The 18,725-nt window shown below is 36.0% G+C and overlaps 2 protein-coding genes across 2 annotated transcripts; both read right to left on the reverse strand.

The window, feature by feature from the left end:
• Window positions 1-1,372: 1,372 nt before the first annotated feature.
• On the reverse strand, window positions 1,373-5,113 carry LOC110704420 (AAA-ATPase At3g28580-like). Its single transcript, XM_021882199.1, has one exon. It carries the CDS (start codon window positions 4,171-4,173, stop codon window positions 3,283-3,285), a length of 891 nt encoding a protein of 296 aa, XP_021737891.1. The 5' UTR covers window positions 4,174-5,113; the 3' UTR covers window positions 1,373-3,282.
• A 3,459-nt stretch (window positions 5,114-8,572) lies between these two features.
• Window positions 8,573-11,597, reverse strand: LOC110704421 (AAA-ATPase At3g28580-like). The gene is made up of 2 exons (XM_021882200.1): window positions 10,736-11,597; window positions 8,573-9,833 (listed from the first exon to the last, which is right to left on the reverse strand). Exons 1-2 carry the CDS (start codon window positions 11,158-11,160, stop codon window positions 8,792-8,794), a joined length of 1,467 nt encoding a protein of 488 aa, XP_021737892.1. The 5' UTR covers window positions 11,161-11,597; the 3' UTR covers window positions 8,573-8,791.
• Between the last annotated feature and the right edge of the window lie 7,128 nt (window positions 11,598-18,725).

The raw sequence follows: 18,725 nt of genomic DNA on the forward strand, positions 1-18,725 counted from the left end.
GGTGGGTTGAGTAAAAGGAGGGGTAGTGGATGCGCCGACGGTTGCGCTGGGTGAGGGTGGAGAAGAAGGTGGCAATGGTAGGGCTGGGGTTGGGGTGGGTTTGTAGTTTTAGGAATTTTAATAATTTTTTTGAATTTTTTCTATTTTTTTTAAACCAATAAAATGATGACATGTGCCACTGTGGACCTTACTTAACGATTTTTTTTGACGGAAACAATTAAGTGTCGGTAAAATCCAATTTTAAAATTTTTTCCTGGTGTTACAATAATTATTTTTTGGAGGTATTAAAAACCATTTTAGTCTTTTTTTGGGTGTTAAAATACAAAATTTCTTGAAAAGTATATCAAACCAGCCAAGTGAAACAACTAAGAACTAAACGCCAATGGCTAATTGCCAAACATTACTATTTGACTGATAGCCAATAGCCAAACACTATTATTTGAATTAAATAGTTTTTTTGGACCTGGTCACACAATGAAATTTACTCTAAAAATTATTATTGTACACAATTATATAAACACAACAACAATAACGATAATAAAGCCTTAGTCTCAAAATAATTTGGATAAAGCTAACATGAATTATCATAAGTAACAATCAGATATAGGAAAAGGGACATAATAAGATAATCAATTAAAAGAGTTTTGAATAAGTTGTAATCAATCCGTCATAAAATAAAATGTTCATAAGGTTACAAGGTATATATTAACATAGTAGTATATATATTCGTTGCTTTGACCGTCTTTCAAGACTTTCTCGATTTGACAATGTTGTATATTTTTAAAAAAGTTTCTTTACCTAATTTTGTTAATCATTAAATCAATTACAATCATGTGTAAAAATTACGCTAATTCTATCAAGCTCTATTGAATTTTCCTCATCAAATAAAAACATAGCAAAGTTATTTTTGTTTTTTTTTTTTTAAGACAAAGTTAATGTAGGCCTAAGCTAACCCATGATTAAAACCGGACCATAACAAAATGGGCCTTACTCAACCCACACATCTCACCCACTCATTCACCAAATTTCCCCAATATTAATAGCCGTTAAACCCCATTTTCACTCAAAACGGCCGTTCGATCTAGGGTTTCACAGTTCAACTCTCTCCCCGAACTCATATAACTACGCCCCACAAACCCTCATTCTTCATCATCATCGCTGCTTTCGCCGCCCATTCGTCTCCTGGTAAACAATTCTTCTCTTAATTTCTACTTCATTTGTAGTTGTTTAATCTCTATTTTGCAATCATCTGATGAGAAAAATACTGCAACAATATGACATTGATTTTCAATCTTCATGATTTTTGTATTTAAGTCTCTGATGATTGCTTCTTTCTCCAAATAAATTGCATTTTCAAAATTCCTAGTTTTTTTTCAAGTTTTTTTTTTTTTTTTTTTTTTTTTAATTTGTGAGAAATGATGAATAATTTTTGGTCCGTGTTTCTGAATTTACCGTGACCGATACCAATTAACCAACTCTGATCTCATTTTTTTTAATTAAATTTCTTATTTTACTGCGGCTCAATGATTTTTCAGCCTTTTAAGGCAATATACGCTATTCTGATTAATTTATGTTGTCATTCATAAATCTTTTATGAGAGTTGCTTTTTCTTAAATTAATTTATCTTAATTTTTTTGTAATTTCCTTGAAATTCATTTTGCGATGATGATTTATGGAATTATTCACATGTCAGACTTCGGAGGTTGCTTGCAACCTATGAGATAAAAATCCTTATTTCTGAGTAAATTTCTTTCATAATTATTTTTTTCATATTTTCATATATTTATTCAATTTTTGGCCAAGGATTTATCAATTGTCCGTACCATCTGAATTTGATGATATTCTTAACAAAATTTCTGAGGCCATTAACAAAATTAATTTGTTTTTTATTTTTCTTTTAATTTTTAATTTCTTTATTGAATATAATTGGCTGTGATGTTTATGTAATACCATCAAACTCTGAAAGCTAAATAAAGCTTACTTTGATGACATCACTAATTACGCTGAAGCCTTTAAATCAAATTTAATTTTTATATTTTTTTATTTTTTTTTATGTTAAGATTTGAAAAAAAATAAAAATACGGCAATAAATTAGAGTCTCTGATGCGCTTAGTTACAATAGCGCTTTTAGCGCTGTACGTTGCCAATACTAATTTGGGAATTAAAGATTCTGGCATTTTCCATTGTTGTTAATGATTTATGCATTCAGACGTTCCTATAATTAATTATGATTTAATTCAATTAATTAATTTATATGACAAGGAGATTGGAAGTGATGATTATTTCCCCAGATGATCGACGTTGAAATAACTGAGCTATTTTAATTCTCTTTTTAGAGAATTCAAGCCAGATTTCTGATCCGTCTCCTTGTCACTCGAAACCCGATTTAACTCGAACCTGAAATAATTGGAGGGACATTAACAATTAGATTATGATTAATGGTTATGAACCATTTATAAGATTAGGTTTTAATGCGAATTGAAAAATGGAGTTGGAAGTGATGATTATTTCCCCAGATGATCGAAGTTGAAATAACTGAGCTATTTTTATTCTCTTTATGGAGAATTCAAGCCAATTTTCTGATCCCCTCCTATTAATACATTAGAAACGAATTTGAAATCAAATAACTTGATTTTTGTTTATCTGTTTAAAATTTATTGTTTGAGATTAGTGAGAAATGATGAATACTTATTTGGTCCGTGTTTCTGAATATACCGTGACTGATACCAATTCACCAATCCTGATCTTACTCATCTTTATTACGGAGTACTCCTTTTTTTCTTAGAAAATATAAACTTGGCTCGATGAATTCTGTACTAATATTTTCACACTTTGGAGGGTGCTTGTAACTTATGTGCACGATTTTGGAGGATTACAAGGAGAACGGAATTGATGATTATTTCCCCAGATGATAGTCGTTGAAAAAACTGAGCTAATTTAATTCTGTTTGTTGAGCATTCAAGCCAATTTTCTGATCCTTCACTTTGTGAGTCAAGCCTGAACAACCTAAACAACTTGGAGACCTTTTTAAAATATATATCAAGCATTTTGTGAATGTTGAATTTGAGCTTTTTGTAAGATTCAATTGTAGAAAAAGAAAGATAATATGGCATCCTCGCGATTGTAATGCATGGGAACCCAAAAACAATACTCAATAGTAACAATAAAATCAACTTGTTAATAAAAACTACTGATATCAGTTACTAATTGACTTTTGATTACATGGCTTTGTTATTCACTAGTACTACTTAAAAATAACTTGAAAAAATAGAATTGATTGATTTACTCGTCATCGTCACTAGAAGATGACTCCTCAACACCTTCCAACACAAGCTCTTGTTCAGATTTCATCTTGTTTCTCTTCTCAAGTTTGACAACTAGGTTCTTTAAACATTCCTCAGCGGTAGTAGTCCTAAGTGATTTAGGCATAATATTTTCGGCTACGTCAGCTGGTGTTGCATCTATTACCTCCAGCAACCTCCCAATGGTTTCGAACAAAGGATGTGATTCAAGCGGTGAATAATTCTTAGCCAACATCTTAAATGCTTCATATCGACAGTAAGACAACTCGATATGCAAGTCCATTCTAACAGGCCGAATTAGAGCAGGATCGAGTTTGTCCACATGATTAGTCGTAAACACAATGATCCTCTCTTCTCCACAAGCTGACCAAATTCCATCAATGAAGTTTAGTAAACCAGACAAAGTCACATCACTTCCTTTCTTCTTTTTGTCTTTCGTTTCTTTTTCTCCTACAGGTTTATTCTTCAAAGGGTCGTTTTCCTTGGCCTTTTCTTTATCTGCTTTTTTCTCCGTTCTTTGTCCTGTCAACTCTAACGAACAATCTATATCTTCAATCAGAATGATGGACTTACATGTCGTTTCGATTAGTAGCCTTCTCAATTGTTTGTTATTCCTAACCGCTGTCAATTCAAGATCATAGATGTCGTAGTCTAGGAGATTAGCCATAGCTGCTACTAGTGTTGATTTTCCTGTTCCCGGGGGACCGTAAAGAAGGTAACCTCGCTTCCATGGCTTTCCAATTTGCGCGTAGTAGTTTTTTGCGCTCTTAAACCATTGTAAGTCCTCGAGAATCATCTGTTTCTTTGCTTCCTCCATCGCCAACATCCCGAATATTGCAGGGTGTTTGAAATCGATGCAGTTTTCCCACATATCTCCCTCATCTCCATTCGTGAACAATCGTCGCTTCTTGTTTCGATTTGTAATTGCTTCACCTTCCTCGAAAACATAGGGTATTTATTCGTCCATTATAAACTTTCTGTGTTTGGCATGAAACACCAATCTAAAGTTTCCGTTTAAAAACACCACATTGTTAGTAAAATAATGAAGTCATAAGCTCTGTTTGAAAGATTTTATCTCTAGAATGACGGACTATAAAATAAAAAGAATTATTGGGTATGGCCCAAATTTTATAAGCCCATTATATATCGATGGAGTATAATCTAGAAGTTTCATGAAAAATCAAGAGAAGATTGCACTTGATTTTTCTAGAGTTATCTACAACCTTAATATTCCCTAGAATATTCTAGAGAATAATTAAAAGTGGAAGTCACTAGAATAAGAGGCATAATTATGGGGAAATTTCCATAAGAATCTAGAAACTTCCATCATCACCTATAAATATTAGTCAAGGGCATTCAATCAAAACAACAAAAAAACCATAACAACAAAAACACAAAAACATAACACAAGCCTTTCTACAAAATATCCTCCCTCCTTGTAATATTCCACTACTATCATAATACTCCTTGTGAGTTTCTTATAGTGAGAGTTCTCTTGTAACAATCACCCTCAAGGGTTCTTGTACTCTCCTACTTTCAAATAGTGGAATAAAAGTGCTCGTTATTACATAAAATCGTGTGTTCATTTATATTAATTATCTTGCCAAATTATAAATTCAATTTATAATTCTCAATCAAACACATTTCGCTTCTGCTGTGCACTCACCAACCCTAACAAAAATAAAATTCTTATTCCCACTTTACATATTTGTCAACGCAACACGTTGTTTATGTTTTATTTACACTCGATTTTGACCAATACTTGTGGGAACTTTTTGGTTATTTAGAACGTAAACTAAAACAGGGGATTATTGCATAAGAAAAGAATATATTCTTGAAGATTAAAAAAGAGAGATGGAATAATTAATACGCAGTAAACCATAAAATGTTTGACTAATTAAATTAAATTAGAACGTAAAAGAAAGGAAGGATGTCAACCTTAATACATTGGAGTTTCCGTAAAAAGATTATTCAAGGTGTCTTTTGATAAAAAACCACCAGACTTGAACACTATCGTATTCATCCATGATTTCTTCATTATCTCCCAATTTCATTTACAAGTTCTTGGCATCTTCATCATAATTAGCGTTCATGCTTGTAGCTTTGTTGAAGATTTATCGCCAAGGTTAGCTTTGGATAGCTTCTGTTGACCCTTTGGATGATGTTGATGATTGAGCAAACTTCTATCTAATAAGAGTTTTCTAGTGTTTTGATGTTTGCAAAATAAGTAAACTCTGCGAGTTGAAGTGAGGTCTGGAACAAAGGAAATTAAAAAGACTAAGGATGGCAAGTAAGATCAAAGCGAGGAACAGAAAGTTCTCTGAAATAAGCTGGATGGAACTACAAGGTGTTCCCTAACAGGAACATATCAAGGGCTTCCTAGCAGAAGCAAGTTCCAGTGCAATGTTGGAGAAGAAGGACAACATGTTGTAATGACTTGGTCTGCGAGTTCCAACGTGACTTTAAGAATCAAGAACCAATGCAGAGCTCGAGATATCAACCACAAAGATGAACTTTATATCTTAGGTTGTATTAAAGATAAGTTTGTTCTTTAGGGTTGATGTAAATATATGATTGGAACTTCTTAGAAATTAGATAAAGTTTGGCAAACGAACTAATTCGTAAAAGATTATCTTGAGTTTATGAAAAAGAACTTAATTGATTTTATCTCTTAAAATCTGGTTTACTTGGTTTTATCTTTTTCATGTAAAATTCTATCTTTTAATAAACGGGTTAACTAATGAAAGGTTTTCTTTAAAAACGGAATGAAGTTTACTTGATTTTTGTTTTAATATGATAAGGTTGAAATTCGGTTTTATCTTTAACTTATCATTTTATCATAACCCTACTTTACTAAGTTGATATCTTCTATAAATAAGGAGGAAGTTCTTCGAAGTAAAGTGAGAGTTTAAGTGTGAAAACCACTCAGTACTTAAGAGTAAGTTTGCAAAGGTTTAAGCTTTATCATTTTGATTTCGGGCTTCATGTGTAGCTTTCCATTTATATATTAGAGTGAGTCTTTGCGTTGAAATTGTGTTTTGGGGTGAGTGTGAATTCTCTATAATACGTGTGTAGCTGTGAGTGCACAGGGAGAAGCTTCTAGTGTGAAGCAGGGTGTAGGCACTCTAGGAGTGCTGAGTGAACCTAAGTGTGGGACTTAGGTTGGGTAGGATAGGGTCCTATCAAGTAGCAAGTGTTCAGGGAGGAACTTGTGAGTTTAGCAAGTTGTCGTGGAGGAACTTGTGAGAAAGGTATGTGTGTAATAGGTTGTAACTAGGAGTTGCCCTATTGTGTGAAGTTTTGATGTGCAAATCCCGTGAAGGGTTGAGGTTTTACTTCCAATTGGGCCCTGGAAGGTTTCCTCGTAAAACTTGTTGTGTGCTTTAAGTTCCTTTTAAGTTTTGCTTTTATATTATGCAAAAGATTAACCTAACTGGAACCTACTACAATTCACCCCCCTCTCGTACTAATTTATCTAAACTAACAATTGGTATCGGAGCAGGTTCTCACTAAATACAAGAAACCTTATAGAGTACGTTCTTGGAGAGATGAATACACACGAGAAACTTGAAGAGGGGTACTCGACCCAAAGACCACCGATGTTCAATGGCAAGTTTTATTCATACTGGAAGAACAGGATGGAAATATTCACCAAGACTGAATATTACCAAGTATGGAGGGTCATTGAATCAGGCGACTTCTAGGTAACAAAAACCAATGAGAAAAATGAGGTAATCCCTAAACCACTGTCTGAATTTGAAAAAGAGGATTTTGAAAAATATGAGTTGAATGCTTTAGCAGTGAAAATCTTGCACCGTGGACTAGGACCTTATGAGCATAACAAAATCATGGGTTGTAAGTCTGCAAAGCAAATTTGGGATTCATTACAAGTAACACATGAAGGAACGAATGAAGTTAAGCGTTCCAAAATTGACTCGTTGATATCAAAATATGAAAGATTTGAAATGCTACACAAGGAATCTATTCACGATATGTTCAAATGAAGCGGAATTACTCCGCAAATAAGAACCAAGACATCACAGCCGAGGTAAAAAAACTTCTGGATGCAGGTTTCATTGAACCTTGTCAATATCCGGAATGGTTGGCCAATGTGGTGATGGTTCTGAAGGCAAATGACACCTGGAGAATGTGCGTTGACTTCACGGACCTAAATAGGGCCTGTCCGAACGACTTTTATCCCTTGCCGAGGATCGATCAGTTAGTCGACTTGACAAGTGGGCATGCCTTGCTTAGTTTCATGGACGCATTCTGAGGGTATCATCAGATCTTCATGCATCCTGCCGATGACTGAAACAGAGTGTATCGATTTGTGTACTCATCAAAGGTGATATCGATGTAAGGCAAGAAGTAATTAGCCAATTTATTAGTATAACGAGAAGTGAAATACTCAATGGCTGCATGTAACCTAGGAGGGAGATAATATATGCTAGCAGATTGTTTTTATAAAACATCTCCATCTTTGATTACGAGTCAAGCGAGCTAAGTCTTGTATGAGATGTTCTCACAATTCTTAAATCATATATATAGAGGTTTTAGTGCGATGAACTAAACATATACAGAGTTTCCATGTTGCAGTAGGATTGTGAAGGGGCAACTTTTATTTCCTTTTTTGTTTTTGAAAGAAACAACTTATTTTCTAATTTGAATGATAGAGAACGAATGTAGAAAGTTCTTCTTTGTCCTATGGTTAGGATATATTTTGTTAAATCTTATCATATTTTGAGGTTTTCTATATCCTAACAAAATTAAGATTGTACAAAACAAATCATAAATTTAAATTTCTGTAATTATGTTGTATAGTGTTTCTAATACGAAGTATATTGGCACAATGATATTGTGGTTCGTTTTATTTGAAGAAGAAAAAAAAATTATTATATAACTATGACGATAGGATATTCAACCATTTTGACACATACATATATTGTGTGTGTATTGTAAATAAGTATAAATCAATGACTTCAACTAGTCGTTTTTCGGATTTGTACTATGGAGCTTGGGGCTTAAGGCAATAAGGCATGTTACAACGAAGTTATGAAGCTTGGGGATTAAGGCATAAACAAATACAGGTAAGTTACGAGGCTTAAGGCATAAACAGGAAAGTTATGAAGCTTGGGGCTTAAGGAAGCCTAAAAAGCTAAAAGCGTAAACAAGTAAAGAAGCAACAATATAATGAACTCTCGTCCATAAAACATTAAAATAAAATAGATAAACTAATATTTCTATAATTGACTAAATTGACTAGTCTTTACATGTAGCTAATGGCTTCTCATTACGGTGTGTTATATCACAAAAATATTCCTCCTTTCGTCTCTTAAAAGTTATTCACTTTATTAGATTTATATTATTGGAAAAGAGTGTTAAAAGAGATAATTTTTTATTAAAAAAGTGTGAAAACATAAATAAAACTCGTTACAATATTTTGAAAATGACGAGTTTCATTGGTTGTTTACTTCAAAGATGTTTTTCTTTTAACCAGATATTTCCCCTGACGCTAACTTCTCTCCACCTTCTAACATAAGTTCTTGCTCAGCTTTCAACTTCTTTTCTTTCTTTGACTTCTCAAGGTAAACAAATAGTTTCTTTAAACAATCCTCAGCAGTAGTAGTCTTGAGTGATCTAGGCATAATATTTTCAGCTACATCGGCAGGAGTAACATCTATTTCCTCCAACAAGTTCCCAATGGTTTCGAACAAAGGATGTGACTCAAGCCGTAAATAATTCTTAGCCAACATCTTAAATGCTTCATATCGACAGTAAGACAACTCGATATGCAAGTCCATTCTACCAGGCCGAATTAGAGCAGGATCGAGTTTGTCCACATGATTAGTCGTAAACACAATGATCCTCTCTTCTCCACAAGCTGACCAAATTCCATCAATAAAGTTTAGTAAACCAGACAAAGTTACATCACTTCCTTTCTTCTTTTTGTCTTTCGCTTCTTTTTCTCCTGCATGTTTATTCTTCAAAGGGTCTTTTTCGTCGGCCTTTTCTTCGTCTCCTTCTTTTTTCTCTGCTCTTTGTCCTGTTAAGTCCAACGAACAATCTATATCTTCTATTAAAATGATGGACTTACAAGTCGTTTCGATTAGTAGTCTTCTCAGTTGCTTGTTATTCTTAACGGCTGTCAATTCAAGATCATAGATGTCGTAGTCTAGCAGATTAGCCATGGCTGCTACTAGTGTTGATTTTCCTGTTCCAGGGGGGCCGTATAGAAGGTAACCTCGCTTCCATGGTTTTCCAATTTGTGCGTAGTACTCTTTTGCGCCCTTGAACCATTGTAAGTCCTCGAGGATCATCTGTTTTTTAGCCTCCTCCATTGCCAACATCCCGAATCTTGCAGGGTGTTTGAAATCAATGCAATTATCCCACATTTCTCCATCATCTCCATTTGTGTATAGTTTTCGCTTCTTGTTTCGATTTGTAATCGCTTCACCCTCCTCGAAAACATATGGTAAATACTTGTCTAGAATAAATTTTCTGTGTTTGGCATGAAACACCAAAGTGTAGTGTCTGTTTGAATGCACAACATTGTTAGTATAACAATCTATCAAGTCATAAATTCTGTTTGAAAGTTTTTATCACTTAAATGATATACTATAATCATGAGTGTTCATATCACTGCTGTGATAAGTGGGGGAAATAAAAATCTTTTCTTCTAGTTGATTAGATCACTCACATAGTTACATGTATTGACAGATGATTCCATGTGACATTTATACGAAGTATTACTAATGATACCATGTGAGATTTATATGCAGTATTACTAATTTTAATGTTTTGAGGATCATGGAGTGGTTAGTCCCTCCATCTTCTCCAGGAGTGACCTGAGTTCGATCTTCACCCCACTCCTCTTGTGATAGGAGGGGCACCCCCCATATCTCACCGTGTAAAAAAAACAAAGGCTTTGAGTATCACTTCTCAGGACATTAACTAATTTAGTTGGTCAACCATTTATATTATAAACGTTGACCAAACAACTAATCTAACAAGATTCTGTATGAAGATACTACGTCTAATTTTGTAGTTAAATTTTCTTTATTCGAAATAAAACCAAATCATCATGTTACGCTTTATAAGGTTGAACATTCCTTTTCATTCTTTCCAATTTCCCGTAGTGTTTAGCCTCAGGCCAAATTGATTCACCAATATTTTCTTATAATAAAACCAAAACTAAAGCTACAAAATAAAATACTCCTCTTTAATTTTACATCGGATTTAACCAAATTTTGTGAGAGCTTATTTGTTAAGAAAAAAGTAAAATGAAACAGAGGATTCAGGATTATTGCATAAGAGAAAAATACAGAGTAATCTTAAGATAGGAATTATAAGAAGATACGAAGTTCTTCATGTGAATCAATAGTTTGACTAATAATAATCAAATTAGAACTTAAAAAAAAATGAAAGAAGTGAACCTTAATTCATTGGAGTTTCGGTAGTAAGAGATGACGGGTTGTTCAACGTGTTGTTTGACAAAAGACCACCAGACTTGAACACCACTGTAATCATCCATGATCTCTTCATTATCTCCCAATTTTATCAACAAACTCTTGGCACCTTCATCATAATTAGCGTTCATGCTTTTAGCTTCTGTTGAAGATTTTTCACCAAGGTAGCTTTGGATCGCATCGTAGGCCTCGTTTCGATTGAATCGATTCGAGTACTCATTGAAGGTGATATCGAGGTAAGGGGAAAAGAAACTAGCCAACTTATGAGTATAACGAGAAGTGAAATACTCGATGGCTTCATGTATTTTGGGAGGGAGGTAATGCCGGTAGATTGTCCAAATGAACATTAAACCAGCTAGGTTGGAGCCGAACTGTGATGAAAACATTTCCATCTTTGATTATGAGTCGAGAGTAAATCTTATATGAGACGTTTCTCACAATTCTGAAATGATTTTTATAGAGGCATTAGTGTGATGGAGCTAAATATAGTTTGAGTATGAATGTTGAAGGGTCAAGTTTATATATTTCTAATTTGGAAGGAGACTTTGTAAGGGGTTCGTTACTTCGTTATCCCATTAATCTCATTAATTCATTATACATTAAAGCTCATTAGACCTCATTCACCTCGATCTTTAAGTTTTTTTTGATCTAGTATTTTGCGAATTACAAACCTGAAAGTGAGGGGTAAGGGTAAGGGTAAGGGTAAGGGTAAGGGTAATAAATTTTCATTTTCAAGTAATGTAATTGGAAGGATATTTACTTTTTTTCAATTTAATCATGAAAATACGACTTGCTTTGTGAATATAGTCAATCAGTGACACCAATTAGTCACTCTTCGGATTTGTACAATGAAGCTTGGGGCTTAAGGCATAAACAGCCAACAATTATGTAAAGAAGCAGCAACGAACCATCCATAAAACATTAAAAAACTAATATTTCTAATTGACTTAAATTGACTAGTGTGTTTAGTATTTGTCTTTATGCAAACGACGTGCGAAAAAACGAATATAAAGCAAGAACTAACGAAGTATCGTGGGTGCTTCCTCACGGATACCTATCACGAATTCACGAGGTATTATTATCAAAAGGTAAGTGCGTTACATGTGGCGTCATTACAATGACCAAGAAATTACCATGTGCTTTAGAAATTTTAAAGCGTTAATACAGGGGTGTGTTCGAGTAAGTGGTTAGATATTAGCAATCCGGTGTAACATTTCATATTGTTGTTTGATTTGACTGGGTTTATATATTAACTGGAATATGGGAGTTGGTACTGAGTTTCAATTGTTTACAGTATATGGTTTGATCTTGCAATCTCCACAATTGATTTCCATTCAGAATATCTTGATATTTTATGGAGTATTACTCCCATTTTACATATTTTGCCATTCATTCATGTGCGAGTGCTATACAGCTACCATACCTACTACTTGTATAATACTACAATCTTGCCTTAATTACCGAATAACATCTAAATCTGTAGATGATAATACCTTTGGATAAGAAATGGGTTGGTGGAGGGAGGGGTTTGTATGTGTTAAATATTCTTTACTCACATTTTGAAGTTTTTGATACACTGACTCCTATTGATAAAAATAATTGATTTATCTTGGTACACTGCTATGGTAAATTGATAATGGACCCCTTAATGAAAATGAGACAGTCATACCATCAAATTGCCTAATTGAGCAAGTTTCTTGCATAACAAAGTAATTGCTGCTTAATGAACATAGCCAAAAGTTGATATTGTGCTTAGATTTATCTCAGATTAGTTTGCAATTGATACTTTTCTAACTACTGGATACATATAGCTCTTGACCCATTAATTAGTGTTACTAACAAGATGTGCAAAGAAATATAGTTTTTTATGATCCTTTTATAGTAATTAATTTTGATGTGGTGGTAAACCAGTGTGTGGTCTTGGTTAAGCCTTAAGAGTCACTAGGTTAGTGCTAAGCAATAGCATATTCAGTCCATCTTAGATACAAGCAACAAATAAATGAATAAATACTAGAGCAAGAGAGAGGTTAGGATCAATTGGGGAGAATCAGCTATAAAGCCTATAATGTGCACAAGGGTTGGAAGTATGAGTCTGACAGAACTTAATTTCATTGCATACTAGTTTATTAGATTTATAATGCTTCTGCACATGTTGTTGACATTGAGCTATATGGAAATGGTCGTTTAATTCTCTTTAATGTACAGTTGCATAGTAGTTGATTTTTATTGTAGCAAGGATTGAATTGGTTTTGCACATGCCTTTGATTTATATTGAAATGCTAGTGTTGATAAATGCTTTTGCACATGTTGAGTTGTTGGGTGTTGCTGATTAAGATAATGTTATTATGTACCTATAAAGTTATTATTCAGAATGATGCATGGTGCATGGGTGCCAATTATGGTTGTAATGATGCACGTGGTGTTGGGTGAATTGTAGTTCTGTTAATTTATCTTCAAATGAAAATGTCTCTACTCTGCCTTTTGAAATAGAGTGTTATAAAGCGAAGAAGACGATAAGGAATAAATCTATAGTTCGGAAATTTTCTTGGAAACGGTCGGGGGTGAGTGTTCCTATGGAGTTTAACTATTAAAATTGTGGATATTTTCTTTAATATGTAAGATGACAATGGTTATTTGTTTTGTTACGGTACTTGGTAGTCATGTTCAAATTTTGGAACGTTGAAAGAGGATGCTGGTAACTAAAAAGGTGTTGTTATTAAGGCTGTTAAGGCAAAGTCCAATCTCAAAAGAGGTAAACAGAAACAAACTGCATTGGAGCTTGTTACTGAAGCTTCTAGTCTGGTTCCACGCAATCGGAGTACGAGAAAGATGATGGTCAGTCATCTAGCTTAGAGTCCACTGACACTCTTATAAAGGATTACTTGAAGCAGGAGTAAGAAAAGGAAGTTGGCTGCAGCCCTTAAAGGCCAATCGAGAAAGAAGATCCCTAAAATTGAAGGGCAGAAGGTCCTTGCTAGAGGGGAAGTATTGAAGCATCATTATGACAATGTTGGGAAGGTATTCCGACGTTACTCCTACATGGTGTGGGCTTGTAATTTGTGTCTATTTACTTGATCAGTTTTTTTTGCAATAGGTTATAGTATAGATTAGAGTACATGTTCTGCCCTGATCATAATTACTGTGTACATGCTGTGGACATGTTCAGATTCATATATGTAGCTATCAGATTGATTAAATTCATAGTAATATTTTTGAATAATACTTGTGATGAGATCATACTCTTACAAATTAGTATAAATATACTTATTTATGGACTCGTTGAGAATGATTCTTATCTATTTACTGTTATGGCTATATAGACATCCTATGTTTGAAATTTGAGAAGTTCTGGCATGTTATAATGATAAATGCCCTGATATAATGATAAATGCCCTTATAGGCTGAGAGATTGGCTGAATTCTTGTAATGTCCTGTATTATTAGTTCTTGAACAAAGAAATTGTCATCAGAAACCTTGAATGTTTTGCTGTGATTTCATGAATGTTGTATTGACATGTGTTTGTTGATTTTTTCAGCCCCCGAACATTGTTTGTAGAGTTGAATCATTTTGTGATGATGTTGAAAGATTAGAAGGCAGACCTTGCAGCCATTCATTGTCTTCAAGTTCATGCTTCTTGATAACCTCGGGCCAATTTGACTCAAACTCTTTGCAATCAAGGCTGTCATAAATGACATTCACAAGGTCATCGTGAATTTTGGCATAATTAGGAAGCTTGCCAAGCTTCTTGGTAAATTTGTGTGATGTGCAAAATACACCATCGATGAGTGGTTCCTTTCATAGTCACCTTTAAAGCTTTCCTCATCGCCGGATCTTGATCCGTTAGGATACTAATTGGTTGCTTTTCACCCATATACCTCAACCAATTAGAAAAGACCCACTCAAATGTTTTCGCGGTCTCGCGGGAAACTAATGCACATCCAAACAATATCGTTTGCCCGTGATGATTTACACCCACAAAATTACAAAAGGGGAGCTTATATTCATTGGTCAAATACTTCGAATCAAAACACACGACGTCTCCAAACTCCTCATACGCGACCCGGCTCCTCGCATCAACCCACAATACATCTTGGAGCCTACCCAACTCATCTACAGGATGAGTATGAGAAAAAGTGGAGTTATCATCCGTCATCCTCTAGAAGTAAGCAAACATTGCCTTCGTATCACCTTCCTCAAATACAGCTTTTCTTTGCTTCGCAACTATCGCATGCAAATTATTTTGGGTAAATTGCATCTCTTCCCTCCCATTTCTTTGCCGGGCCATACAATTATATATGGTAGCAATAGGTACACCCACCTTTTGATCATTTAAAAGTTGTTGAACAATGTGAGGATTGTCCATTAGGAACTTCTGCCTGAATTTGAAGATGTTTTTGGACTTCTCGGGTGTTGGCTTGTGACCTTGATGTTCTACAATTGCCTTATCAATTACCCATTCACCTACCTCGTTCACCTTCGCATACAACTTCATCACGGGGCAGCTAACTTTTTTGCTCTTGCGTTTCACACAAATTAAACTTCGTCACTTATTTGTGAATTTGAAACAAAGGTGGAACCAGACTTCTTACTCTTCCTACCGGGAAATCCAGAACATTCATAAGTCCAAATTATATTATGCTTTTCTTTTTGGGAATTTTGACTTTTACCACCTTCAAATAACCACTTAATTGAATTTACCACCTCCAAAAAAAAAGATTTACTTTACCACCTCATAAAAAAATTAAACATCAGTTTTACCACCAATCACCTCCAACTAATGGATTCCGTCCATAAATCCGTTAGTGGGGCCTACCTTGCACACGTGTCACCATATTATTGGGTAAGCTTTAGAAAAAAAATTAAAAAAAAACAAAAAAAAATTAAAAAACCCCATCCATCAACCGGTGGTTGCTGCCACCGCCGAGACCCCACCATCGGACCGACTACGACCTGCCCCACCACCTGACCTCTACGACCAGCCCCCGCACCTAACCGCTACCAGCCCCCACCACCTAACCGTTACGACCAACGACCCCACCACCTAATAACTACCACCGCAACGCACAGCCACAACCACCGCACCGCACCGCACAACCACCACACCGATTTCGACCCCCTTTCCACCAATTTCCGACCTCAAAACCCTAGCCACCACCTAATCACTACGACCAACGACCCCACCACCTAACCGCTAACACCGCATCGCACCGCACCCAGCCACAGCCCCCACACCGGATTTCGACCCCCTTTCACCAATTTCCGACCTCAAAACCCTAGCCACCAAATTCCGACCACCCATATAGCCCCCCTAATTCCGACAACTCTTAAAACCCTAGCCACCACCAAATTCCGCACTCCTAAAACCCTAACCACCACCTAATTCCGATCACCTCCCTAGGTTACACCAAATTCCGACCCCTCCCTTGCCCCCACACGAAATTCCGACCAACCATGGTGTGTTAATTTCGTTGCTGGCTGGGTTGATATGGAAATCGGGGAAGATGAAGAAGAACCGTCAAAAAGATGGGCCCTACTAACGGATTCATGGACGGAATCCGTTAGTTGGTGGTAAAATCGAATTTTTGGAAATTTTGGTGGTGGTAAAGTAAATCTTTTTTTTTTGGAGGTGGTAAATTCAATTAAGTGGTTATTTGAAGGTGGTAAAAGTCAAAATTTCCTTTCTTTTTCATTTGCACCTTTTCCTTTTGTCGCCCCACTAGAACGGACAACTCCAAACCCTTCTTGTTTTCTGTAATTCCTAAAGTACGTGTCTAATTTTTTTACCAACTCTCAAATACCATTCCAACAGTGGGGGGAGGAAGAGATACCTCAACATTCGCACACTCTTCAATCTCAATACTTATAGCCACACTACTCTTTCTTTTAGTAGGAGTTTTGTATGACCTTCTCCAACATTCACCTTTTTCCACATAAAATCAATGCATATCACAAATATAACCCACCACCTAACTAATTCAAAAATAAAGTAACATACTTAACCACTAATACACACAACAAAACCTACCAAATTAAACAATGTTGGCATTAAACAAATTAGGTCCACTATTACCACTGTCCAACAACAGCAACAAAACAATAGGCAAAAACAACAGAAGCATAAATCATAGCACTAAAAAGCAAGAAGACACAAGACCCACCACCATGAAACTATACAACTGTCCCCCAATGTTATACAACAACAAAATCAGATGTAGTATTCATTTTAATATGTAGAAAAGCATTACACCCAAACACAAGCCCCACCAGGACCATTATTGCATACAATTGTCCCCAACCTTACTACTACATAAGCAAGGGAAATGCTCCATTCCCAACTCTCTCTCTCTCTACTCTCCTTCTCTCTACATATTCAAACTAAACCAAGTAATATGCTACACTACAGTACGATTTTTGAATTTTACCTAAAAATTAAATCATAAAACCTAATAATTAAATGTGCGAAATTAAAATAGTTAACATATTACCTCCTTCAACAAGACTTCAAGAGCTAAAGAACACTGCTCATCGTCATCTTCTTGCTCGCGAGTTTCGATCAGTGGGTCTTCGGGGTCTTCAATGGTAGTTGGGTCTTCGGGGTCTTCAATGGCAGTTGTGTCGCAATCCGACAAAACATCGGTACAACCACCACCGTCTTCGTCATCGTTTGTTAATAACAAATCCTCCATCACCAACATCTTCCTCGCCATTTTCACAGATTAGTGATGGAGATTCAAGAGGAACTGTTGGTGATGGAGATTCAAGAGCAACTAAGAAAGAACGAAAAGAAAGGTAAAAGGGGGAAAGACCGTAAGAGAAAGGTAAAAGGGGAAAAACGAAAGTGAAAAGGGGAAAATAAAGTTCAAAGGGGGAAAAGGTACTCGTATAATACAATTGTGTTATACTTCCCTCCAATACAAGCATTTACCTTTTTTTAGGGCTATTTCACCAAATGCCACTAAGTAATTTCGAAATTCACCAAATGTCATCGAACTTTTCAAAATTCACCAAATGCAACTGAGTTTAGTATAATATCACCAAATGCCATTTCCGTTAGTTGACCGTCACTGTCCGTTAGTTGACCGTTAGTTGACCCCACCACTTGCCATGTGTCACCTTCTGATTGGTCCCTTTTTTAGAAAAAAAATTAAACAAAAATTTTGAAATAAAAAACCAAAAATATTTAAAAAAAAAAAAAAAAAAAACCCCAAACCCCAGCCCCACCACCCTCCCTTTCCTCCATAACTTTCGACCAACACCACAACAACCACCCCCTCAACCCCACCACCAGAAAACGCGTCGGATCCAACAGCCCCCTCCCTTTCCCCTCCTCTTCCCCCGTCGCGACCCACCTCCCCCCGTCGCACGTACTAAACCACTTCCTCCATTTTTGTCTTTCCATTGAAGCAGCTCGCCTCCACAGCCCCCCTCACCGTCGCGCCTCCCTCTCACTGTTGCTGGTTCTCCACCACATGCCCCCTCACCGCCGCTCCTCCCATTGAAGCACACTCCATTATCGTCCCTCCATTAAAGCGCACTCCATTTTCTCCCTTGAAGCGAAATCTGGGTTCCATTGAAGCGCACACCATGTTCTCTATCCTCCTCTTGTTTATCCATTACTTTAATTGTGAGTATTACTTTCGTGTTTATCACAATATCATAATCTAGCTATCAATTTTCAGCATTTTCAATTACTTTCGTGGGTGGTGGAGGAAGGGGGTGGGGTTTCGCGGGTTAGGGGGTCGCGACGGGAAAGGGGAGGGGAAGGGGAGGGTTCGTCGGCGGCAGGGGGTGGTGGCGGCTAGGGTTTTGGGGTGGGCAGGGGGCTCGACGACAGGGAGGAGGTGGAGCTGGCCACCTATGAGTTCCTTTTTTTTTTATTTTATTTTTTGTTATTTTTTTATTTTTTTTAAAAGGGACCAATCAAAAGGTGACACGTGGCAAGTGGTGGGGTCAACTA

This window comes from Chenopodium quinoa, unplaced genomic scaffold (genome assembly GCF_001683475.1).
Source record: "Chenopodium quinoa cultivar QQ74 unplaced genomic scaffold, ASM168347v1, whole genome shotgun sequence".
Lineage (NCBI taxonomy): Eukaryota > Viridiplantae > Streptophyta > Magnoliopsida > Caryophyllales > Amaranthaceae > Chenopodium > Chenopodium quinoa.